At 41.3% G+C, this 22358-nt stretch overlaps 1 protein-coding gene across 5 annotated transcripts in view; it reads left to right on the plus strand.

Moving 5' to 3' along the window:
- The first annotated feature begins 13423 nt into the window (after nucleotides 1–13423).
- The window catches only part of LOC139751531 (carbohydrate sulfotransferase 4-like), a 37313-nt gene continuing 28378 nt past the window's right edge, over nucleotides 13424–22358 (plus strand). Inside the window, exons 1-3 of one of the 5 annotated variants that reach the window (XR_011713361.1) lie at nucleotides 13424–14011; nucleotides 20432–20511; nucleotides 21172–21298. Coding sequence is in view for 4 of the 5 variants with exons in the window: in XM_071667046.1 (XP_071523147.1) it covers nucleotides 14002–14011; nucleotides 20432–20511; nucleotides 21172–21298 (217 nt within the window). In the remaining variant the exon portion in view is untranslated. Of the gene's footprint in view, nucleotides 14178–20431; nucleotides 20512–21171; nucleotides 21299–22358 lie in introns of all 5 variants that reach the window. The other 4 variants (XM_071667046.1, XM_071667043.1, XM_071667044.1 and 1 more) reach the window with 4 other exon arrangements.

The following is a 22358-nucleotide window of genomic DNA, read 5'->3' on the forward strand; positions in this document are numbered from 1 at the left end:
TGTGCCCAAACCATTTCAAAACACCCTCTTCTACTCTCTCAACCACGCTCTTTTTATTTCCACACATCTCTCTTACCCTTACGTTACTCGATCAAACCACCTCACACCACACATTGTCCTCAAACATCTCATTTCCAGCACATCCATCCTCCTGCGCACAACTCTATCCATAGCCCACGCCTCGCAACCATACAACATTGTTGGAACCACTATTCCTTCAAACATACCCATTTTTGTGGAAGGAATTAAGAATATATGGTGTGGGAGGCAAGTTGTTAGAAGCAGTGAAAAGTTTTTATCGAGGATGTAAGGCATGTGTATGTGTAGGAAGAGAGGAAAGTGATTGGTTCTCAGTGAATGTAGGTTTGCGGCAGGGGTGTGTGATGTCTCCATGGTTGTTTAATTTGTTTATGGATGGGGTTGTTAGGGAGGTAAATGCAAGAGTTTTGGAAAGAGGGGCAAGTATGAAGTCTGTTGGGGATGAGAGAGCTTGGGAAGTGAGTCAGTTGTTGTTCGCTGATGATACAGCACTGGTGGCGGATTCATGTGAGAAACTGCAGAAGCTGGTGACGGAGTTTGGTAAAGTGTGTGGAAGAAGAAAGTTAAGAGTAAATGTGAATAAGAGCAAGGTTATTAGGTACAGTAGGGTTGAGGGTCAAGTCAATTGGGAGGTGAGTTTGAATGGAGAAAAACTGGAGGAAGTGAAGTGTTTTAGATATCTGGGAGTGGATCTGTCAGCGGATGGAACCATGGAAGCGGAAGTGGATCATAGGGTGGGGGAGGGGGCGAAAATTTTGGGAGCCTTGAAAAATGTGTGGAAGTCGAGAACATTATCCCGGAAAGCAAAAATGGGTATGTTTGAAGGAATAGTGGTTCCAACAATGTTGTATGGTTGCGAGGCGTGGGCTATGGATAGAGTTGTGCGCAGGAGGATGGATGTGCTGGAAATGAGATGTTTGAGGACAATGTGTGGTGTGAGGTGGTTTGATCGAGTAAGTAACGTAAGGGTAAGAGAGATGTGTGGAAATAAAAAGAGCGTGGTTGAGAGAGCAGAAGAGGGTGTTTTGAAGTGGTTTGGGCACATGGAGAGAATGAGTGAGGAAAGATTGACCAAGAGGATATATGTGTCGGAGGTGGAGGGAACGAGGAGAAGAGGGAGACCAAATTGGAGGTGGAAAGATGGAGTGAAAAGGATTTTGTGTGATCGGGGCCTGAACATGCAGGAGGGTGAAAGGAGGGCAAGAAATAGAGTGAATTGGAGCGATGTGGTATACAGGGGTTGACGTGCTGTCAGTGGATTGAATCAAGGCATGTGAAGCGTCCGGGGTAAACATGGAAAGCTGTGTAGGTATGTATATTTGCGTGTGTGGACGTGTGTATGTACATGTGTATGGGGGGGGGGGGGTTGGGCCATTTCTTTCGTCTGTTTCCTTGCGCTACCTCGCAAACGCGGGAGACAGCGACAAAGTATAAAAAAAAAAAAAAAAAAAAAAAAAAATACCCATTTTTGCTTTCCGAGATAATGTTCTTGACTTCCACACATTCTTCAAGGCTCCCAGAATTTTCGCCCCCTCCCCCATCCTATGATCCACTTCCGCTTCCATGGTTCCATTCGCTGCCAGATCCACTCCCAGATATCTAAAACACTTTACCTCCTCCAGTTTTTCTCCATTCAAACTCGCCTCCCAATTGACTTGACCCTCAACCCTACTGTACCTAATAACCTTGCTCTTATTCACATTTACTCTTAACTTTCTTCTTTCACACACTTTACCAAACTCAGTCACCAGCTTCTGCAGTTTCTCACATGAATCAGCCACCAGCGCTGTATCATCAGCGAACAACAACTGACTCACTTCCCAAGCTCTCTCATCCCCAACAGACTTCATACTTGCCCCTCTTTCCAAAACTCTTGCATTCACCTCCGTAACAACCCCATCCATAAACAAATTAAACAACCATGGAGACATCACACACCCCTGCCGCAAACCTACATTCACTGAGAACCAATCACTTTCCTCTCTTCCTACACGTACACATGCCTTACATCCTCGATAAAAACTTTTCACTGCTTCTAACAACTTGCCTCCCACACCATATATTCTTAATACCTTCCACAGAGCATCTCTATCAACTCTATCATATGCCTTCTCCAGATCCATAAATGCTACATACAAATCCATTTGCTTTTCTAAGTATTTCTCACATACATTTTTCAAAGCAAACACCTGATCCACACATCCTCTACCACTTCTGAAACCACACTGCTCTTCCCCAATCTGATGCTCTGTACATGCCTTCACCCTCTCAATCAATACCCTCCCATATAATTTACCAGGAATACTCAACAAACTTATACCTCTGTAATTTGAGCATTCACTCTTATCCCCTTTGCCTTTGTACAATGGCACTATGCACGCATTCTGCCAATCCTCAGGCACCTCACCAACCAGTCAACAATACAGTCACCCCCCTTTTTTAATAAATTCCACTGCAATACCATCCAAACCTGCTGCCTTGCCAACTTTCATCTTCCGCAAAGTTTTTACTACCTCTTCTCTGTTTACCAAATCATTTTCTCTAACCCTCTCACTTTGCATACCACCTCGACCAAAACACCCTATATCTGCCACTCTATCATCAAACACATTCAATAAACCTTCAAAATACTCGCTCCATCTCCTTCTCACATCACCACTACTTGTTATCACCTCCCCATTTGCGCCCTTCACTGAAGTTCTCATTTGCTCCCTTGTCTTACGCACTTTATTTACCTCCTTCCAGAACATCTTTTTATTCTCCCTAAAATTTAATGATACTCTCTCACCCCAACTCTCATTTGCCCTTTTTTTCACCTCTTGCACCTTTCTTTTGACCTCCTGTCTCTTTCTTTTATACATCTCCCACTCAACTGCATTTTTTCCCTGCAAAAATCGTCCAAATGCCTCTCTCTTCTCTTTCACTAATACTCTTACTTCTTCATCCCACCACTCGCTACCCTTTCTAATCAACCCATCTCCCACTCTTCTCATGCCACAAGCATCTTTTGCGCAATCCATCACTGATTCCCTAAATACATCCCATTCCTCCCCCACTCCCCTTACTTCCATTGTTCTCACCTTTTTCCATTCTGTACTCAGTCTCTCCTGGTACTTCCTCACACAAGTCTCCTTCCCAAGCTCACTTACTCTCACCACCCTCTTCACCCCAATATTCACTCTTCTTTTCTGAAAACCCATACAAATCTTCACCTTAGCCTCCACAAGATAATGATCAGACATCCCTCCAGTTGCACCTCTCAGCACATTAACATCCAAAAGTCTCTCTTTCGCGCGCCTGTCAATTAACACGAAATCCAATAACGCTCTCTGGCCATCTCTCCTACTTACATAAGTATACTTATGTATATCTCGCTTTTTAAACCAGGTATTCCCAATCATCAGTCCTTTTTCAGCACGTAAATCTACAAGCTCTTCACCATTTCCATTTACAACACTGAACACCCCATGTATACCAATTATTCCCTCAACTGCCACATTACTCACCTTTGCATTCAAATCACCCATCACTATAACCCGGTCTCGTGCATCAAAACCACTAACACACTCATTCAGCTGCTCCCAAAACACTTGCCTCTCATGATCTTTCTTCTCATGCCCAGGTGCATATGCACCAATAATCACCCATCTCTCTCCATCAACTTTCAGTTTTACCCATATTAATCGAGAATTTACTTTCTTACATTCTATCACATACTCCCACAACTCCTGTTTCAGGAGTATTGCTACTCCTTCCCTTGCTCTTGTCTTCTCACTAACCCCTGACTTTACTCCCAAGACCTTCCCAAACCACTCTTCCCCTTTACCCTTGAGCTTCGTTTCACTCAGAGCCAAAACATCCAGGTTCCTTTCCTCAAACATACTACCTATCTCTCCTTTTTTCACATCTTGGTTACATCCACACACATTTAGGCACCCCAATCTGAGCCTTCGCGGAGGATGAGCACTCCCCGCGTGACTCCTTCTTCTGTTTCCCATTTTAGAAAGTTAAAAAAGTACAAGGAGGGGAGGATTTCTGGCCCTCCGCTCCCGTCCCCTCTAGTCGCTTTCTACGACACGCGAGGAATGCGTGGGAAGTATTCTTTCACCCCTATCCCCAGGGATAATATATATATATATATATATATATATATATATACACATACACACACACACACACACACACACACGCACATATACACACACACACACACATACATATATATACATATGAAAAATGTAAGAAACAATTTAGAAAACTGAAACTTCTAGCTTGAAATGAAATGAAAAATGAATGTCACATACTGGTTCAACCTCTGGCTATGGAAAAAGGAAATGTATAATTTATTTACACAAACGTCAATAGTAGTTCTCATCAATTTAAGACTAGTTAGCTATGCCACACAAAAGGCTGCCACAATTTTCAAGGTTCACAATGATGCTTCACAAACACCAAAATGCCTGCTAATATGCACTGCACTATCATCATTAGCAATGCTAGTAAGTACAGATTGCTTTAAAGACATTTTCCTTACCTCCCTTCTTTGGGGTACAACTCAAATCACTAGGTTTATACTTAAAGGCCTTATTCAAGGGCAAAAGTACAGTAATTCTTCGAATGAAATGCATTTAGTTATGCTTTTGCTATTCAACTGTAAATAAGTTAGGTACTCATCACAAAATGTACCACATTACTGTTACTGATTAGGATTTACTGTGCTTTCCTTCCAATATGCTTAATTCTGTTACCAATGTACCCATGATCAGACTCACTCATTCAATAAACCTCAAAGTTTTACAAAAATGAAAATAAAGTGATAATATAGTAATGAAATAATGCTTGAGGCTTAAAAACAAGAAATTGATATACCTAAGTATTAAGTTAGATGCAAATGAATGGTACAAAGATAGTGAAAAAAGGATGAATATTAGCACTTAAAATTGACCAAAACATGCCCAAATAACAAAGTATACCATCAAACCTCCTAAAGCTGTGGTCATATATTATAGCCTACGAAAACAATGTTAGGTGTAAAATAATAGATTTGCAGCCACTAAAAGAAAACATTATTTTGCTGTAGTAACTTAGGAGATAGTAGGTGTTAGGAAGCCAGGGAAGTATATCAACAATATTACCTGCCTTGGTATTGGGAGGTGTAGTGATGGCTGCGTAGTAAACCAGCACCTCTCTGGTTATCAAGTTGCACTCCTCTGACTGAGGTAGCTGTCTTTTCTTTCTCTTTCATCCCCATGTGGAATGCAGGCACTCTGTCCACAAGCATGCAATCTCTCTTTTTCACACAAAACACTTAACAATACTTAATTCACACAACTCATTCCCTGTAACCTTAGATTTTCCTGTGGTGAGTGCTATGCACCATCCCTGAAGATATGCTTTTGGATATCCTGCATGGAACAGTAATCTTTGTAATTAGAATACCTGATATAGATAAAAGCAGAAACGATAGAATGGCAGGATGGTAAGGAGCTTTGCAGATGACACGAGTGAGTAAAACTGGTAAACAATGAAGACCAAGAAAAAATGCAAAGTGCATTATGGTTCATCATATACATATAGGGGAAGAAGAGAATCTAATGGAATTTAATGGAGAAATTTGAAAAAATGTCACTGAATATAAACATTTCAGCACCTGCATACAAATGGCCTTACAGGAAAGGAGAAAGTGAAATTAGTGTGAAGGATTTGGGGATAATTACAAATGCAAACCTTAAGATTAAGAAACTTTTTGATAAGATAATGTTCTCCAGCAGAATAATGAGTGGGATGACACTGAGAACATTTAAAACAAGAGAAAGAAAACTAAGGACAAAAATGTTTGATATATATATTTCTGTGTGTCGTAGAAGGCAACTCAAAGAGGTGGGAGCAGGGGCTGGAAATCCTTCCTTCCAGTTTTTACTTTTCTAAAGGAAAAGAGAAGGGGGCCATGTGAGGCTTTTTCCTCTTAGGCTCAGTCCTCCCTTCTTAATGCTACCGCGCTAAATTGGGAAATGGCAAATATGTAATAAGAAAATTATATTCCATACACATTCGCCATTAAATTTTAGTGAGAATAAAAAGATGTTTTGGTAGGAGGTAAATAAAGTGCGTAAGACAAAAAAACAAATGGGAACATTAGTGAAGGGGCTAATGGAGAAATAATACCAAGTAGTGGTGATGTGATAAGATGGAGTGAGTATTTTGAAGGTTTGTTGAATGTGTTAGATGATAAGAGTAGCAGATGTGGGGTGTTTTGGTCGAGGTGGTGTGCGAAGTGAGAGGGTCAGGGAGAGTAATTTGGTAAACAGAGAAGAGGTAGTCAAAGCTTTGCGGAAGACGAAAGCTGGCAAGGCAGCTGGTTTGGATGGTATTGCAGTGAAGTTTATGAAAAAAAGGGGAGACTGTGTTGTTGACTGGTTGGTGAGGATATTCAATGTATGTATGGCTCATGGTGAAGTGCCTGAGGATCGGCGGAATGCATGCATAGTGCCAGTGTGCAAAGGCAAAGGGGATAGAGGTGAGTCTTCTAATTATTTTATTTTATTTTGCTTTGTCGCTGTCTCCCGCATTTGCGAGGTAGCGCAAGGAAACAGAAGAAAGAAATGGCCCAACCCACCCCCATACACATGTATATACACACACGTCCACACACGCAAACCTACACACCCATACATCTCAATGTACACATATATATACACACACAGACACATACATATATACCCATGCACACAATTCACACTGCCTGCCTTTATTCATTCCCATCGCCACCTCGCCACACATGGAATACCATCCCCCTCCCCCTCATGTGTGCGAGGTAGCGCTAGGAAAAGATAACAAAGGCCCCATTCGTTCACACTCATTCTCTTCAAATTATAGAGGTATAATGTTTGTTGAGTATTCCTGGGAAATTATTATTATATTATATATTTTGCTTTGTCGCTGTCTCCCGCACTAGCGAGGTAGCGGAAGGAAACAGACGAAAGAATGGCCCAACCCACCCACATACACATGTACATACATACACGTCTACACACGCAAATATACATACCTATACATCTCAACGTATACATATATATACACATGTACATAATTCATAGTCTGCCTTTATTCATTCCCACTGCCACCTCGCCACACAAGAAATAACAACCCCCTCCCCCCTCATTTGTGCGAGGTAGCACTAGGAAAAGACAACAAAGGCCCCATTCGTTCACATTCAGTCTCTAGCTGTCATGTAATAATGCACCGAAACCACAGCTCCCTTTCCACATCCAGGACCCACAGAACTTTCCATGGTTTACCCCAGACGCTTCACAGGCCCTGGTTCAATCCATTGACAGCATGTTGACGCCGGTATACCACATCGTTCCAATTAACTCTATTCCTTGCACGCCTTTCACCCTCCTGCATGTTCAGGCCCCGACCACTCAAAATCTTTTTCACTCCATCTTTCCGCCTCCAATTAGGTCTCCCACTTCTCCTCGTTCCCTACACATCAGACACATATATCCTCTTGGTCAATCTTTCCTCACTCATTCTCTCCATGTGACCAAACCATTTCAAAACACCCTCTTCTGCTCTCTTAACCACACTCTTTTTATTTCCACACATCTCTCTTACCCTTACATTACTTACTCGATCAAACCACCTCACACCACATATTGTCCTCAAACATCTCATTTCCAGCACATTCACTCTCCTGCGCACAACTCTATCCATAGCCCACGCCTTGCAACCATACAACATTGTTGGAACCACTATTCCTTCAAACATACCCATTTTTGCTTTCCGAGATAATGTTCTCGACTTCCACACATTCTTCAAGGCTCCCAGGATTTTTGCCCCCTCCCCCTCCCTATGATTCACTTCCGCTTCCATGGTTCCATCCGCTGCCAAATCCACTCCCAGATATCTAAAACACTTCACTTTCCAGTTTTTCTCCATTCAAACTTACCTCCCAATTGACTTGACCCTCAACCCTACTGTACCTAATAACCTTGCTCTTATTCACATTTACTCTTAACTTTCTTCTTTCACACACTTTACCAAACTCAGTCACCAGCTTCTGCAGTTTCTCACATGAATCAGCCACCAGCGCTGTATCATCAGCGAACAACAACTGACTCACTTCCCAAGCTCTCTTATCCCCAACAGACTTCATACTTGCCCCTCTTTCCGATACTCTTGCATTCACCTCCCTAACAACCCCATCCATAAACAAATTAAACAACCATGGAGACATCACACACCCCTGTTGCAAACCTACATTCACTGAGAACCAATAACTTTCCTCTCTTCCTACAAGTGCACATGCCTTACATCCTCGATAAAAACTTTTCACGGCTTCTAACAACTTGCCTCCCACACCATATATTCTTAATACTTTCCGCAGAACATCTCTATCAAGTCTGTCATATGCCCTCTCCAGATCCATAAATGCTACATACAAATCAATTCGCTTTTCTAAGTATTTCTCATACATTCTTCAAAGCAAACACCTGATCCACACATCCTCTACCACTTCTGAAACCACACTGCTCCTCCCCAATCTGATGCTCTGTACATGCCTTCACCCTCTCAATCAATACCCTTCCATATAATTTACAAGGAATACTCAACAAACTTATACCTCTGTAATTTGTGCACTCACTCTTATCCCCTTTGCCTTTGTACAATGGCACTATGCAAGCATTCCGCCAATCCTCAGGCACCTCACCATGAATCATACATACATTAAATAACCTTACCAACCAGTCAACAATACAGTCACCCCCTTTCTTAATAAATTCCACTGCAATACCATCCTAACCCGCTGCCTTGCCGGCTTTCATCTTCCGCAAAGCTTTTACTACCTCTTCTCTGTTTACCAAATCATTTTCCCTAACCCTCTTACTTTGCACACCACCTCGACCAAAACACCCTATATCTGCCACTCTATCATCAAACACATTCAACAAACCTTCAAAATACTCACTCCATCTCCTTCTCACATCACCACTACTTGTTATCACCTCCCCATTAGCCCCCTTCACTGAAGTTCCCATTTGTTCCCTTGTCTTACGCACATTATTTACCTCCTTCCAAAACATCTTTTTATTCTCCCAAAAATTTAATGATACTCTCTCACCCCAACTCTCATCGTTTTCACCTCTTGCACCTTCCTCTTGACCTCCTGCCTCTTTCTTTTATACATCTCCCACTCATTTGCATTATTTCCCTGCAAAAATCGTCCAAATGCCTCTCTCTTCTCTTTCACTAATAACCTTACTTCTTTATCCCACCACTCACTACCCTTTCTAATCTGTCCACCTTCCATGCCTCTCATGCCACAAGCATCTTTTGCGCAATCCATCACTGCTTCCCTAAATACATCCCATTCCTCCCCCACTCCCATTTCGTCCTTTGTTCTCACCTTTTTCCATTCTGTACCCAGTTTCTCCTGGTACTTCATCACACAAGTCTCCTCAAGCTCACTTACTCTCACCACTCTCTTCACCCCAATATTCTCTCTTCTTTTCTGAAAACCTCTACAAAGCTTCACCTTCGCCTCCACAAGATAATGATCAGACATCCTTCCAGTTGCACCTCTCAGCACATTTACATCCAAAAGTCTCTCTTTCGTACGCCTATCAATTAACACATAATCCAATAACGCTCTCTGGCCATCTCTCCTACTTACATACGTATACTTATGTATATCTCTCTTTTTAAACCAGGTATTCCCAATCACCACTCCTTTTTCAGCACATAAATCTACAAGCTCTTCCCCATTTCCATTTACAACACTGAAGACCCCATGTATACCAATTATTCCCTCAACTGCCACATTACTCACCTTTGCATTTAAATCATCCATCACTATAACCCGGTCTCGTGCATCAAAACCACTAACACACTCATTCAGCTGCTTCCAAAACACTTGTCTCTCATGATCTTTCTTCTCATGCCCAGGTGCATATGCACCAATAATCACCCATCTCTCTTCATCAACTTTCAGGTTTACTCATATCAATCTAGAGTTTACTTTCTTACACTCTATCACATACTCCCACCACTCCTGTTTCAGGAGTAGTGCTACTCCTTCACTTGCTCTTGTCCTCTCACAAATATATATTTATTATTTATTATTTATTTTGCTTTGTTGCTGTCTCCCGCATTAGCGAGGTAGCGCAAGGAAACAGACAAAAGAATGGCCCAACCCATCCACATACACATGTACATACATACACGTCCACACACGCAAATATACATACCTATACATCTCAACATATACATGTATATACACACACAGACATATACATATATACACGTGTACATAATTCCTACTGTCTGCCTTTATTTATTCCCATCGCCACCCCGCCACACATGTAATAACAACCCCCTCCCCCCCTTGTGTGTGCGAGGTAGTGCTAGGAAAAGACAATAAAGGCCCCATTCGTTCACACTCAGTCTCTAGCTGTCATGTAATAATGCACCGAAACCACAGCTCCCTTTCCACATCCAGGCCCCACACAGCTTTCCATGGTTTACCCAAGACGCTTCACATGCCCTGGGTTCAATCCATTGACAGCACGTCGGCCCGCTATACCACAACGTTCCAATTCACTCTATTCCTTGCACGCCTTTCACCCTCCTGCATGTTCAGGCCCCGATCACTCAAAATCTTTTTCACTCCATCTTTCCACCTCCAATTTCGGCTTCCACTTCTCCTCGTTCCCTCCACCTCTGACACATATATCCTCTTGGTCAATCTTTCCTCACTCATTCTCTCCATGTGGCCGAACCATTTCAAAACACCCTCTTCTGCTCTCTCAACCACACTCTTTTTATTACCACACATCTCTCTCACCCTATTACTACTTACTTGATCAAACCACCACACACCACATATTGTCCTCAAACATCTCATTTCTAGCACATCCACCCTCCTGCGCACAACTCTATCCAACAACTCTTTTAACTTTCTAAAAGGGGAAACTAATATATATATATATATATATATATATATATATATATATATATATATATATATATATATATATATATATATATTCGCTTTGTCGCTGTCTCCCGCGTTTGCGAGGTAGCGCAAGGAAACAGACGAAAGAAATGGCCCAACCCACCCCCATACACATGTATATACATACACGTCCACACACGCAAATATACATACCTACACAGCTTTCTATGGTTTACCCCAGACGCTTCACATGCCCTGATTCAATCCACTGACGTGCTAGCACGTCAACCCCGGTATACCACATCGATCCAATTCACTCTATTCCTTGCCCTCCTTTCACCCTCCTGCATGTTCAGGCCCCGATCACACAAAATCTTTTTCACTCCATCTTTCCACCTCCAATTTGGTCTCCCACTTCTCCTCGTTCCCTCCACCTCCGACACATATCCTCTTGGTCAATCTTTCCTCACTCATTCTCTCCATGTGCCCAAATCATTTCAAAACACCCTCTTCTGCTCTCTCATCCATGCTCTTTATTTCCATACATCTCTCTTACCCTTACGTTACTTACTCGATCAAACCACCTCACACCACACAGTGTCCTCAAACATCTCATTTCCATCACATCCACCCTCCGGCGCACAACTCTATCCATAGCCCACGCCTCGCAACCATACAAAATTGCTGGAACCACTATTCCTTCAAACATACCCATTTTTGCTTTCCGATATATATATATATATATATATATATATATATATATATATATATATATATATATATATATATATATATATATATCGGAAAGCAAAAATGGGTATATATATATATATATATATATATATATATATATATATATATATATATATATATATATATATATATATATATATATATATATATTTTTTTTTTTTTTTTTTGCTTTGTCGCTGTCTCCCGCTGTCGCTGTCTCTTACTCGCGCATTTGTCCCTCTATACAAGGCTTTCACACCATCCAACAGTTGTCTCCTTATACCACATAATCTTAAAACACATCCCGCAAAGCATTCCACTCGACTCTGTCATTCACTTTCTCTAGATCCATCAAAGCTGCATACAACTTCTTACCTATCGCTAAATACTTTTCTACAGTCCTCTTTACAACAAAAATCTGATCCACACATCCCCCATCTTTCCTATAAAAAAAAAAAAAATTTCACTTAATCTGCATGCAGTCACTTCCATCACTCTGATATACTTAAGACTTATTCCACTATAACTGCTACACACATCTTTAGCACCTCCTCCTATGAATAAAAAACGATAATAGCGTTTATCCAATCCTTTGGCACAGCTGTGTCCGTGCTAAATTACGTATCAAATGCATCCGCTTCATCACACCTCTTCCACACTTGTGCACTTCAGCTGAAATCCCATCTACGCGAGGTGCCATTACTACCTTCCTTCTTGCTAAAAAGCCTTGGAATTGTATCCTCTTCCTTCCTTCCTCCATACCCATGCATGTAACAACTGCTGCCTCACCCTCTCTCCCCATTCACTAGTTCTTCAAAATACTCTTCCCATCTTCCTTTCACTTCCTCCTTTTGATTCAGCAACTCCCCTTCCTTACTTCTCACATCAGCATTTTCACTCTGACATCCACCTCTTTCTACTATAGTTTCGTATTATCCCGAAACTTTTCACTTAACTTCCTTCCAAAATCTTCACCTGGGTCTTTCTTTGCTTTCCTCTTTCAGCTTAAACATTCCGCTTACGTATTTTGCATCCTTCTCTCCCACTCCTCCTCTGCTAAACTTCCATTGGTACATTGCTATCGAGCCATCTACCATATGACCTTTTCTTCTCTTCCACAGCATTCCTAATCTCTTCTCTCCACCGACCACTGCCCTTATTATTCCTACATCCCACTACCTTATATCCAACCATCAGGGAGTACACTGGAGTACCAGTTATTAGGTAAATGATTAAAGGATTCGATCAAATTTGTTGTGTGCTTTTAAACTGAATTCTGAGTTGATAACCGGTTATTTATCACTCTAATATCATCTAAAAAAAAATCATGATTTCGTCTCTAATAAGTTTCGAACCCTTTCCCTGAAACGGAGATAAGACTGGTGGGATAAAGGTTTGAAGTACATTTTTCTACCTCATTTTTAGAAAACTGTGTGTTATAATTAGTAAAAAGGGGGAGATTGGAAGGGAAGAAGAGAGCAGGGTGGTATTCAAAAAGGTTAATAGTGGGAGGGTGTTGGTGAGGGTGGGTGGTAAGGGCTGATAGTGGAGAGAAGTGGTTATAAGGTAGGGTGGTTCGGCGCCGGGTTACAATAAGGGAGGGTGGTAATGGTGAGGGAGGGAAATGAGGAAGTGATGAGGGAAATGAAAGAAGTGAGGGAGGATGGAAGAGAGGGTTAGTGATGGATGGTGAAAATAAGGATGTAAATGTGGTAAAGATGAAGTAGTGAGGGGAAGGAACTTCGAGAGAAGGTTGTACTGAAGGCAGAAGTAATGATATGTGCATTACACTATAAGTATGGGAATGATCCGGGCGATAGGCTGAGATGTTGGACTGGATGAGGAGAAAGACGGAAGAATGGGTTGAAGTGAGGCGAGGATAGTGATGGGGGTGTGGGGGGGGGGGGGGGATGATGGAGGATGAGCGTGATGGTCGTGTCCAATAATGGAGGAATGGGTGTGATGGTACGGCAGGGTAATGGAGGAGGGGGCTGTGATGGTAAGGCGATGATGGAGGCGGAGGGTGTGATGGTACGGCAGGGTAATGGAGGAGGGGGTTGTGATGGTAAGGCGATGATGGAGGCGGGGGCGGGGTGTGAGGGTGTGACGTGAGTAATCCAGGTGCTCAAGCGAAAGCCAGAAAAATCCCGCCCAACACTTGTGTAATTCTCACGTGATATGATTAAATTATCAAACCATCCGCCAGGCAGTGACACTCGAGATAACTTGCTCTAACTAGACGACGAAGCCTCTGTCGCCTTGGATCAACTACCATGTTCCCAGGTACTTTTGTCAATCCCTTGAGTGTTTATAGCTCAATGCTCTCTAGCGTTTCCTTCTTCCAACCCATAGAGACGTCTCCACTCGCTTACACCCAGTCGTCCCTGCCTGACTTTTGAAAACAGGACAGGAGGTATGTAAACTACATCTGCCCTGGTAAAAAGTTCAGGTAAACATATATTTTTATTTTTCTTATCAACGACCCATTTATACCGCTAGTGTTGATATCTCAGTATCCATTACGATGGAAAAAAAAAAAAAAGCGTTCATTTGTAATAACAAAACAGATCACAATCAGTTTGAGGAATATATATTTGGTACGAAAACTCTTACACGATAACATGTTTTTAGCCGCCGGATACTTTGAAGTTCTATTACAATGTAATATATGCAAGGTCGTTATCCATTAGGTTAATTACATATTATTTTATAACTTCTTCAAAAGTATATATATATATATATATATATATATATATATATATATATATATATATATATATATATATATATATATATATATATATATATATATCTGGGAGTGGATTTGGCAGCGGATGGAACCATGGAAACGGAGTGAGTCACAGGCTAGGGGAGGGGGCTAAATTCTGAGGGCGCTGAAAAATGTGTGGAAGGCGAGAACATTATCTCGGAAAGCAAAAATGAATGTTTGAAGGATTAGTGGCTCCAAAATGTTATGTGGTTGCGAGGCGTGGGCTATAGATACAGTTGTGCGGAGGAGGGAGGATGTGTTGGAAATGAGATGTTTAAGGACAATATGTGGTGTGAGATGGTTTGATCGAGTAAGTAATGTAAGGGTAAGAGAGATGTGTGGTAATAAAAAGAGTGTGGTTGAGAGCAGGAGGGTGTTTGGAGATGGTTTGGTCACATGGAGAGAATGAGTGAGGAAAGATTGACAAAGAGGATAAATGTGTCAAAGGTGGAGGGAATGAGGAGAAGTGAGAGACCAAGTTGGAGGTGGAAAGATGGCGTGAAAAAGATTTTGAGCGATCGGGGCCTGAACATGCAGGAGGGTGAAAGGCGTACTGTCAATGGATTGAACCTAGGCATCTGAAGCGTCTGGGGGTAAACCATGGAAAGTTTTGTGGGGCCTGGATGTGGAAAGGGAGCTGTGGTTTCTGTGCATTATACATGACAGCTAGAGACTGAGCGTGAACGAACGTGGCCTTTGTTGTCTTTTCCTAGCACCAAAACCACAGCTCCCTATCCACATCCAAGCACCAAAGACCTTTCCATGGTTTACCCCAGACGTTTCACGTGCCCTGGTTCAGTCCATGGACAGCAAGTCGACCCTGGTATACCACATCATTCCAATTCACTCTATTCCTTGCATGCCTCTCACCCTCCTGTATGTTCAGGCCCCGATCGCTCAAAATCTTTTTCACTCCATCCTTCCACCTCCAATTTGGTCTCCCACCTCTCCTTGTTCTCTCCACCTCTGACACATATATCCTCTTTGTCAATCTTTCCACACTCATTCTCTCCATACGTCCAAATCATTTCAACATACCCTCTTCTGCTCTCTTAACTACACTTTTTTTTATATTTCCAAACACATATCTCTTACCCTTTCATTATTTACTCAATCAAACTACCTCAAACCCATATTGTCCTCACATTTCATTTCCAATATATCCACCCTCCTCCGTATAACCCTTTCAATAGCCCATGCCTTGCATGCCATTTTTGCTCTCTGTGATAATGTTCTCTCCTTCCACATATTCTTCATTGCTCCCTGAACCTTCGCCCCCTCCCCCCACCCTGTGACTCATCTGTTATTAAGTCCACTCCCTGATATCTAAAACACTTCACTTCCTCCAATTTTTCTCCATTCAAACTTACATCCCAATCAACTTGTCCCTCAACCCTAATGAACCTAATAACCTTGCTCTTATTCCCATTTTCTCACAACTTTCTCCTTTTACATACTTTTCCTAACTCAGTCACCAATTTGTGCAGTTGCGCACTTAAATTAGCCACCAGAGCTGTATCATTGGCAACTACAATTGACTCACTTCCCAGGCCCTCTCATCCCCAATGGACTGCATACTTGCCCCTCTCTCCAAAACTCCTGCATTTATCTACCTAACCACCCCATCCATAAACAAATTAAACAACCATGGGGACATCTCAAACCCCCACCACAGACCAACAATCACTCTCCTCTATTCCTACTTATACACATGGATCAGAAGAATGTTCATCAACCTCAGAGGCTTTGGCTGGGGTCTAAATGTGTAAATGTAACCAAGATGAGAAGAAAGGAGAGACAGATATTACATTTGATGAAGGAAACCTGAGTGAAACAAAGCTCAATATTACAGGGGAAGAATTGTTTGGAAAGGCATATGAGGACAAAAGCTAAGGAAGGTGTAGCCCTAATCCTGAAGCAGGAGTTGTGAGAATGAGCGAGAGGATAAAGTGTGCTCTAGACTGATGAGGGTAAAAATGAAAGTGGAAAGTGATCAATGCATGATTATTACTGCTTTATGCACCTTGTTATGACAATAAAGATCATGAAAGGCAAGTGTTTGGGAGCAACTGAGTGAGTGTCTTTATATTTGAAGCATGAGACCGGGTATTTGTGATGAGAGATTTACGTACAAAGAGGAGTAATGCGAACTCTACTACACACTTGACAGCTGCCCTTCCACTACAAGCTTGACAGATGCATCTCCACCACACTCTCGAGAGACATCTCTTCACTATACCCTCAAATAACACCTTTTTACTATACCCTTGAAAAGCATCACTACAACAACCTCTTCTCCATCTCAACCTCGACAGACAGCTCTTCACAACCATGGCAGTCCTGTTGTTCCTCTGGTACATACTGAAGGCCCTCTGGAGGAGCTGCAGGACCAGCATTATCTGTACTTAATGACCTTGAGAGCACGCCAGACTCTAGCTCTGAGGGCCAGCCAGATGGTGGATTAGACGACAACGTAGTTGACTCTCATGGCGACACTGCCTCTCGAGAAATTTACACACCTCAACCCAAGACCCAGCAAGATGGCAGACCTGAGGGCAAGGTAGTTGAACCTCAGAGCAACACTTCCAGACCCGAGAGAAGGTGGTTGACCCTCGGGGCAACACTCCTGGACTTGAGGGTGATACTACTGAACCCAAGGGCAAGACTACCAGACCCAATGGTAAGACTACCAGACCCACTGGCAAGATTACCACACACAAGCACAAAACTACCTGAACCCGAAAGCATCACTGTCAGTCTCGAGATCAAGACTACTGGACCCGAGAGCAAAACTAAAGGACCCAAGAGCAACATTTCCAGATATGAGGCCAATTCCATTGCCAAAGGCCCAAGGCAGGTTCCAAAGACAAAAGCAAAAAGTCGGCAATGGAGGACAAATTGCCAAAAGCCTCGCCTGAGGAAGAAGACTCACTGGCCCTCACAAAGGACGATGAATCAAAAGCCTCAAACTTAGAAAGCCTTGCTCAACAGTTCATGGTTCTGTTTAAAAGATGACTTGTTTCTCTTTCAATTCTCTGTATTTGTTAACATATATAACATACTATTATTTACAAACATATATAATAAACAGCATATCACTACTATACCCACCTCATCCTATGCCACATACACAACATAGACCCATAGCAACTCATATTGCAAAGTTACTCACTATCACTGTGAAACTTCGATAATTTCAAACATATGTTAAACTTTCTGTTCCCTAACATTAAGGCAACCTGATTCTTGAAACTCGATTGAGGTAAACGTTGTACCTACATAATCCTACAAATGTTGCTGGTTGCTTGGTTAAACTTTAAGTTTAATTTCAGTACAGACATTCTATAGTTACAGTCATGACTATTAATATAAATTTGTAATGGTGACACTGACATTAGCATGATTCTCTTTCAGAAAATATCAAAATTTTCTAATGTTTCTAGTTCAGGTAATTATTAATTAAAATGAAACAAATAATCATTAAAAAGAAGCAAATAATGATCAAAATGGAACAAATAATCATGATATACTTTAAAAGTATAATCATTTAAATTATTTCTTACAAGACTAAACGGCATTCAAAGAATTTTTCAAGACCAGAGTCATGTTTGGCATGAAAATTAGGTCATTTACCACTTATCAACTGAATGCTTAATACAAGACTTAATGGCCCAAAAAAACATTTTAGCCCCAAAATTGTATTCAGTATGAAAATTAAGTGCTAACTTGAGGCTCTGAAGCAAATCTGTCCTCCGAAGGGAAATAGTAAAATACTACTACAGAGGCTGGTGTCTTGAGCTTGGAAGTATGTGTGAAAGGAAAAGTTAAGAGCACATGTGAATAAAAGCAAGGTTAATATTAGGTTTAGTAGTGAAAAGACATTATTTCGAGTGAGTGTCTGAATGGAGAGAACTTGGAGGAAGTGGAATATTTCAAATACCTCTGAATGGATATAGCAACAAATGGTACCATGAGAGCTGAAGTGAGCCATAGGGTGAGTGAGGAAACAAAGGTCTTGGGTCCACTGATGAATATGTGTAACTGCTGTTAAGGACAAAGATGAATATATTTGATGATGTAATAATCCTGTGGGTATTGTATGAATGCAGTGCATGGACCTTAGAGAAAAATGTAGAAGACAGGGAGAATGTATTTAAAATGTATGAGAACAATGTATGGTGCAAGGAAGGTTGATAAAATAAGAAATGACAAGGTTAGAGAGAGGTGTGTAAGTATGAGGAGTGTGTATGAGAGAGATGAAAAGGGTGTGCTGAAATGGTTTGGACATATGGACAGCAAGAGAGAGGAAAGGATGACTAAGAAGGTACACATGTCAATAGTGGGAGGTACAAGAAAAAAAGGGGATTCCAAGGAGGACATGGAAGGATGGAGTGTGTGATACTTTGAAGGCTTGGGGCTTGAACATGCAAGAAGGTATAAGGTGTACAAGGAACAGAGAAAATTGATGAGATGCGACTTCCTGGGGGTGACATGCAGTCAATGGGAAAGCATAAATGAACTGGGGTTAAAGGCCTAGACAGGATGCTTTACAGTGCACCTTCCCCTCCTGTTCCAATTGTAACACATCTAAACCTACTCCATTGCACCCTCCTCTACTGCACTACAGTATGTGTAAGAGACACCCTTCCATACTATGCCATTTGTACTAATGTACCTTTTCCCACTGTGCTGTACAGTAATGCATCCTTTCCTAAATAAAATTACTGCACTTCCCCAACTCAGTTTTTCCTGTTATATCGCACAGAAAAAGGCATACAATACTGTGTCTGCAACATCTGTGCAAGTTAGTCCAACCTCAATGTAATAATCACTAGTTGATGCTATATTAGTACTACATCCCAAAACTATTCAAATATAAATAAGTCACCAACCAATGACTGGATATCACCTTATTCCCCATCAAATTAGAAGTGTTCCACAATCTGTTCCCTGTAGTGCAGCACAATTATCGGCAGTGGAATATAAATGGAAATTGTAAAAACATCTGTATTAAGTTCCACAGCCACTTTTCTACACGTCATCAAGCAGGTTAAGTTCTGTGTTAAACCATTTTATTAGGGGCCAATTACATCAGGCAAAGTTGGGACTAAAGTTATGAGTCTTATGCCATTCAAGTCTTTAGATGCTACAGTAAAATTCTACAATGTTCATAACTGGATAAAATTGCAAAGTTATGACTAAGGTCAACTTGCAGCTTGAGTTGTGACTCTAAATGGCAAACGGATGATGGATGATGACAATGATGGACAATGCAATCCCTAAGTCTGACAAACTATGCAGGCAACACAAAAACTAGAAGGGTGTTCCACAGAACATGTGTGTTGCCTGTATTGCTGCGTAATTATTGAAAATAAGCTGAGCTAAGAAGGATTGGAAATGTTAAGAAAATATAAATGAATTTTCATAATCTTTATGAAGTCCCACAGCCAAAGGTGTAATTTCCTTCAAGCTATGAGCCAGATTAAGTTTCCAATCAAAATTCTTTATTAGGGACCTACCTCAAGCAAAATTCAAACATGAGTTATGGGTCTCATGGTTTTTAATTTCTTAGTTGCTGGAAAATGATCAAAAGTTTCTTGACTATGTGAAATAGACTTTTCAAGCTATAAAACCAAGGTTATGTTGTAGATTATAGTATGACAGACAGACAAGTGATGAAAATGAGAAATAAAGCAATCTCTCAGTCTCTAAGGGTAAACAGATGACACAATACAAAGCACACACCTAATGAGATTAAGGTGCATAGGGATGCATGTTAACTAAGGAGGCAAGTAAAGGGTGGATTAAGGAAGGCAAATTCCCTTATATATCAAGTAAAGTAATCAAGAGATTTTTTTTCAGCTGTGTATACTTTCAACAGATATATGGTATCTCTGCATAATAATATCTCTGTTGATTTGTTCACACTTAAGCAAGGTGTAACCTAGCTGCTTCAAGACCTACGACGATTATGGTGCCCCTGGTGGTGACTATCATTTGCATCATCTACATGGTGAGTACAAATTGCATTTTACTAAAGATTATCTCTGTCAAAAACAGTCAACCTTAGATTTCCTATAGATCTCTACAATACAGCTTAGAGAAAAATTGAAATACAAGGAGGGGAGGGTTTCCAGCCCTCCGCTCCTGCTCCCTTTAGTTGCCTTCTACAACACGTGGGGAATACGTGGGAATTCTTTCTCCTCTATCCCCATACATATACATATCAACTTACACAAATATACATACACATACACAGCCATATATGCACATACAGATTCATACTTGCTTGCCTTCATCCATTCCTGGCGCCATCCTGCCCTACAGGAAATAACATCACCACTCCATGTTAGTGACTTAGCACCAGGAAAACAGAAAAAAGAGACACATTCGTTCACACTCAGTCTGTAGCTGTTATGTGTAATGCATTGAAATCACAACACCCTATCCACAATCAGGCCCCAAAGACCTGATTTAGTTTACTGTAGTTTCCATCACTCTATTCTCTGTTTCTGGCCCATTCTTAGTCAGTATTACAATCAACAATTCTTTTACATATTTACTGAAGACTATAGATACACTGAGGAAGATGGCAGAATGGTTAAACCCCCTTAAGTATGTCCAAGTACGTAAATGTAATTTCAGGCAATGAATATTGGTACATCATCTACAGATCTGCAAAGAGTGGAACAAACTTAAGTTTGGAATGGATGAGATGAAACGTCTGAGCGATCTACCCAACAAAACACATCTGCTGTCAACAAACTCCAATCCTGCGCATTCACACCTGCCACTCCAAGGTAATTCATTAATGTCTGTCCAGGATCAGCTCAGCTGCCTCTCCCGCAGATCCTGTCCAAGACCCACAAAAGATATTACCCAAAATGTTTTCCAATAATCACTTCAAAGGTCACTTACATGTTTACTAAGTCCTTAAGCTCCCAAAGTCACTACAGAATGACGCATAAAAGGCTCCAGGAGTCATCTTACAAGTGCTAAATTTCCCGGGTTTTGCATTAATCGTCTGCTAATATTATGACATCTGTATGGCTGTTAAGTGTCGATGTTTTCTTCAAAGACTCTGCAAGCCATCATGATGTGTAAATACATGGGTAACTGTAATTACTGAATTTGCATTATAGTGCTCTTACCCCCTTCCCATGCTACCCTATATGTGAATATATGTAAATATGTGTAAATACTAGTGATGCAATGGAAGTAAAATTTCAAATCTCCAGATGAGGACATCTGCTGAAGCAGGTGTGGAAGTGAATCTATCTATCTATATCTCTGACACCTGTTCCCTTCAGGGAACAGGTGTCTACTTCTCTTATCATATTGTTCCAAAACTGCTGAATAACTGTTCACTAGGAACATTAGAGGCAGTGCATCAGACTCCCCTCCAGCTACCCCTCTCATCACATTAACATCCAAAAGTCTCTCTTTAAGTGCCTATCAATTAACATGTAATTAGAGGACAAGAGCAAAGGAAGGAGTAGCACTACTGAAACAAGTTGTGGGATATGTGATGGAGTGTAAGAAAGTAAACTTTAGATTGATATGGGTAAAACTGAAAGTGGATGGAGAGATTGGTGATTATTGGTGCCTACGCACCTGGGCATGAGAAGAAAGATCATGAGAGGCAAGTGTTTTGGGAGCAGCTGAGTGAGTGTGTTAGCAGTTTTGATGCATGAGACCGGATTGGGGTGTCTAAATGGGTGTGGATGTAACCAAGATGAGAAAAAAGGAGATAGGTAGTATGTTTGAGGAAAGGAACCTGGATGTTTTGGCTCTGAGTGAGATGAAGCTCAAAGGTAAAGGGGAAGAGTGGTTTGGGAATGTCTTGGGAGTAAATTCAGG

The sequence above is a fragment of the Panulirus ornatus genome, chromosome 11 (assembly GCF_036320965.1).
Source record: "Panulirus ornatus isolate Po-2019 chromosome 11, ASM3632096v1, whole genome shotgun sequence".
Classification (NCBI taxonomy): Eukaryota; Metazoa; Arthropoda; class Malacostraca; order Decapoda; family Palinuridae; genus Panulirus; species Panulirus ornatus.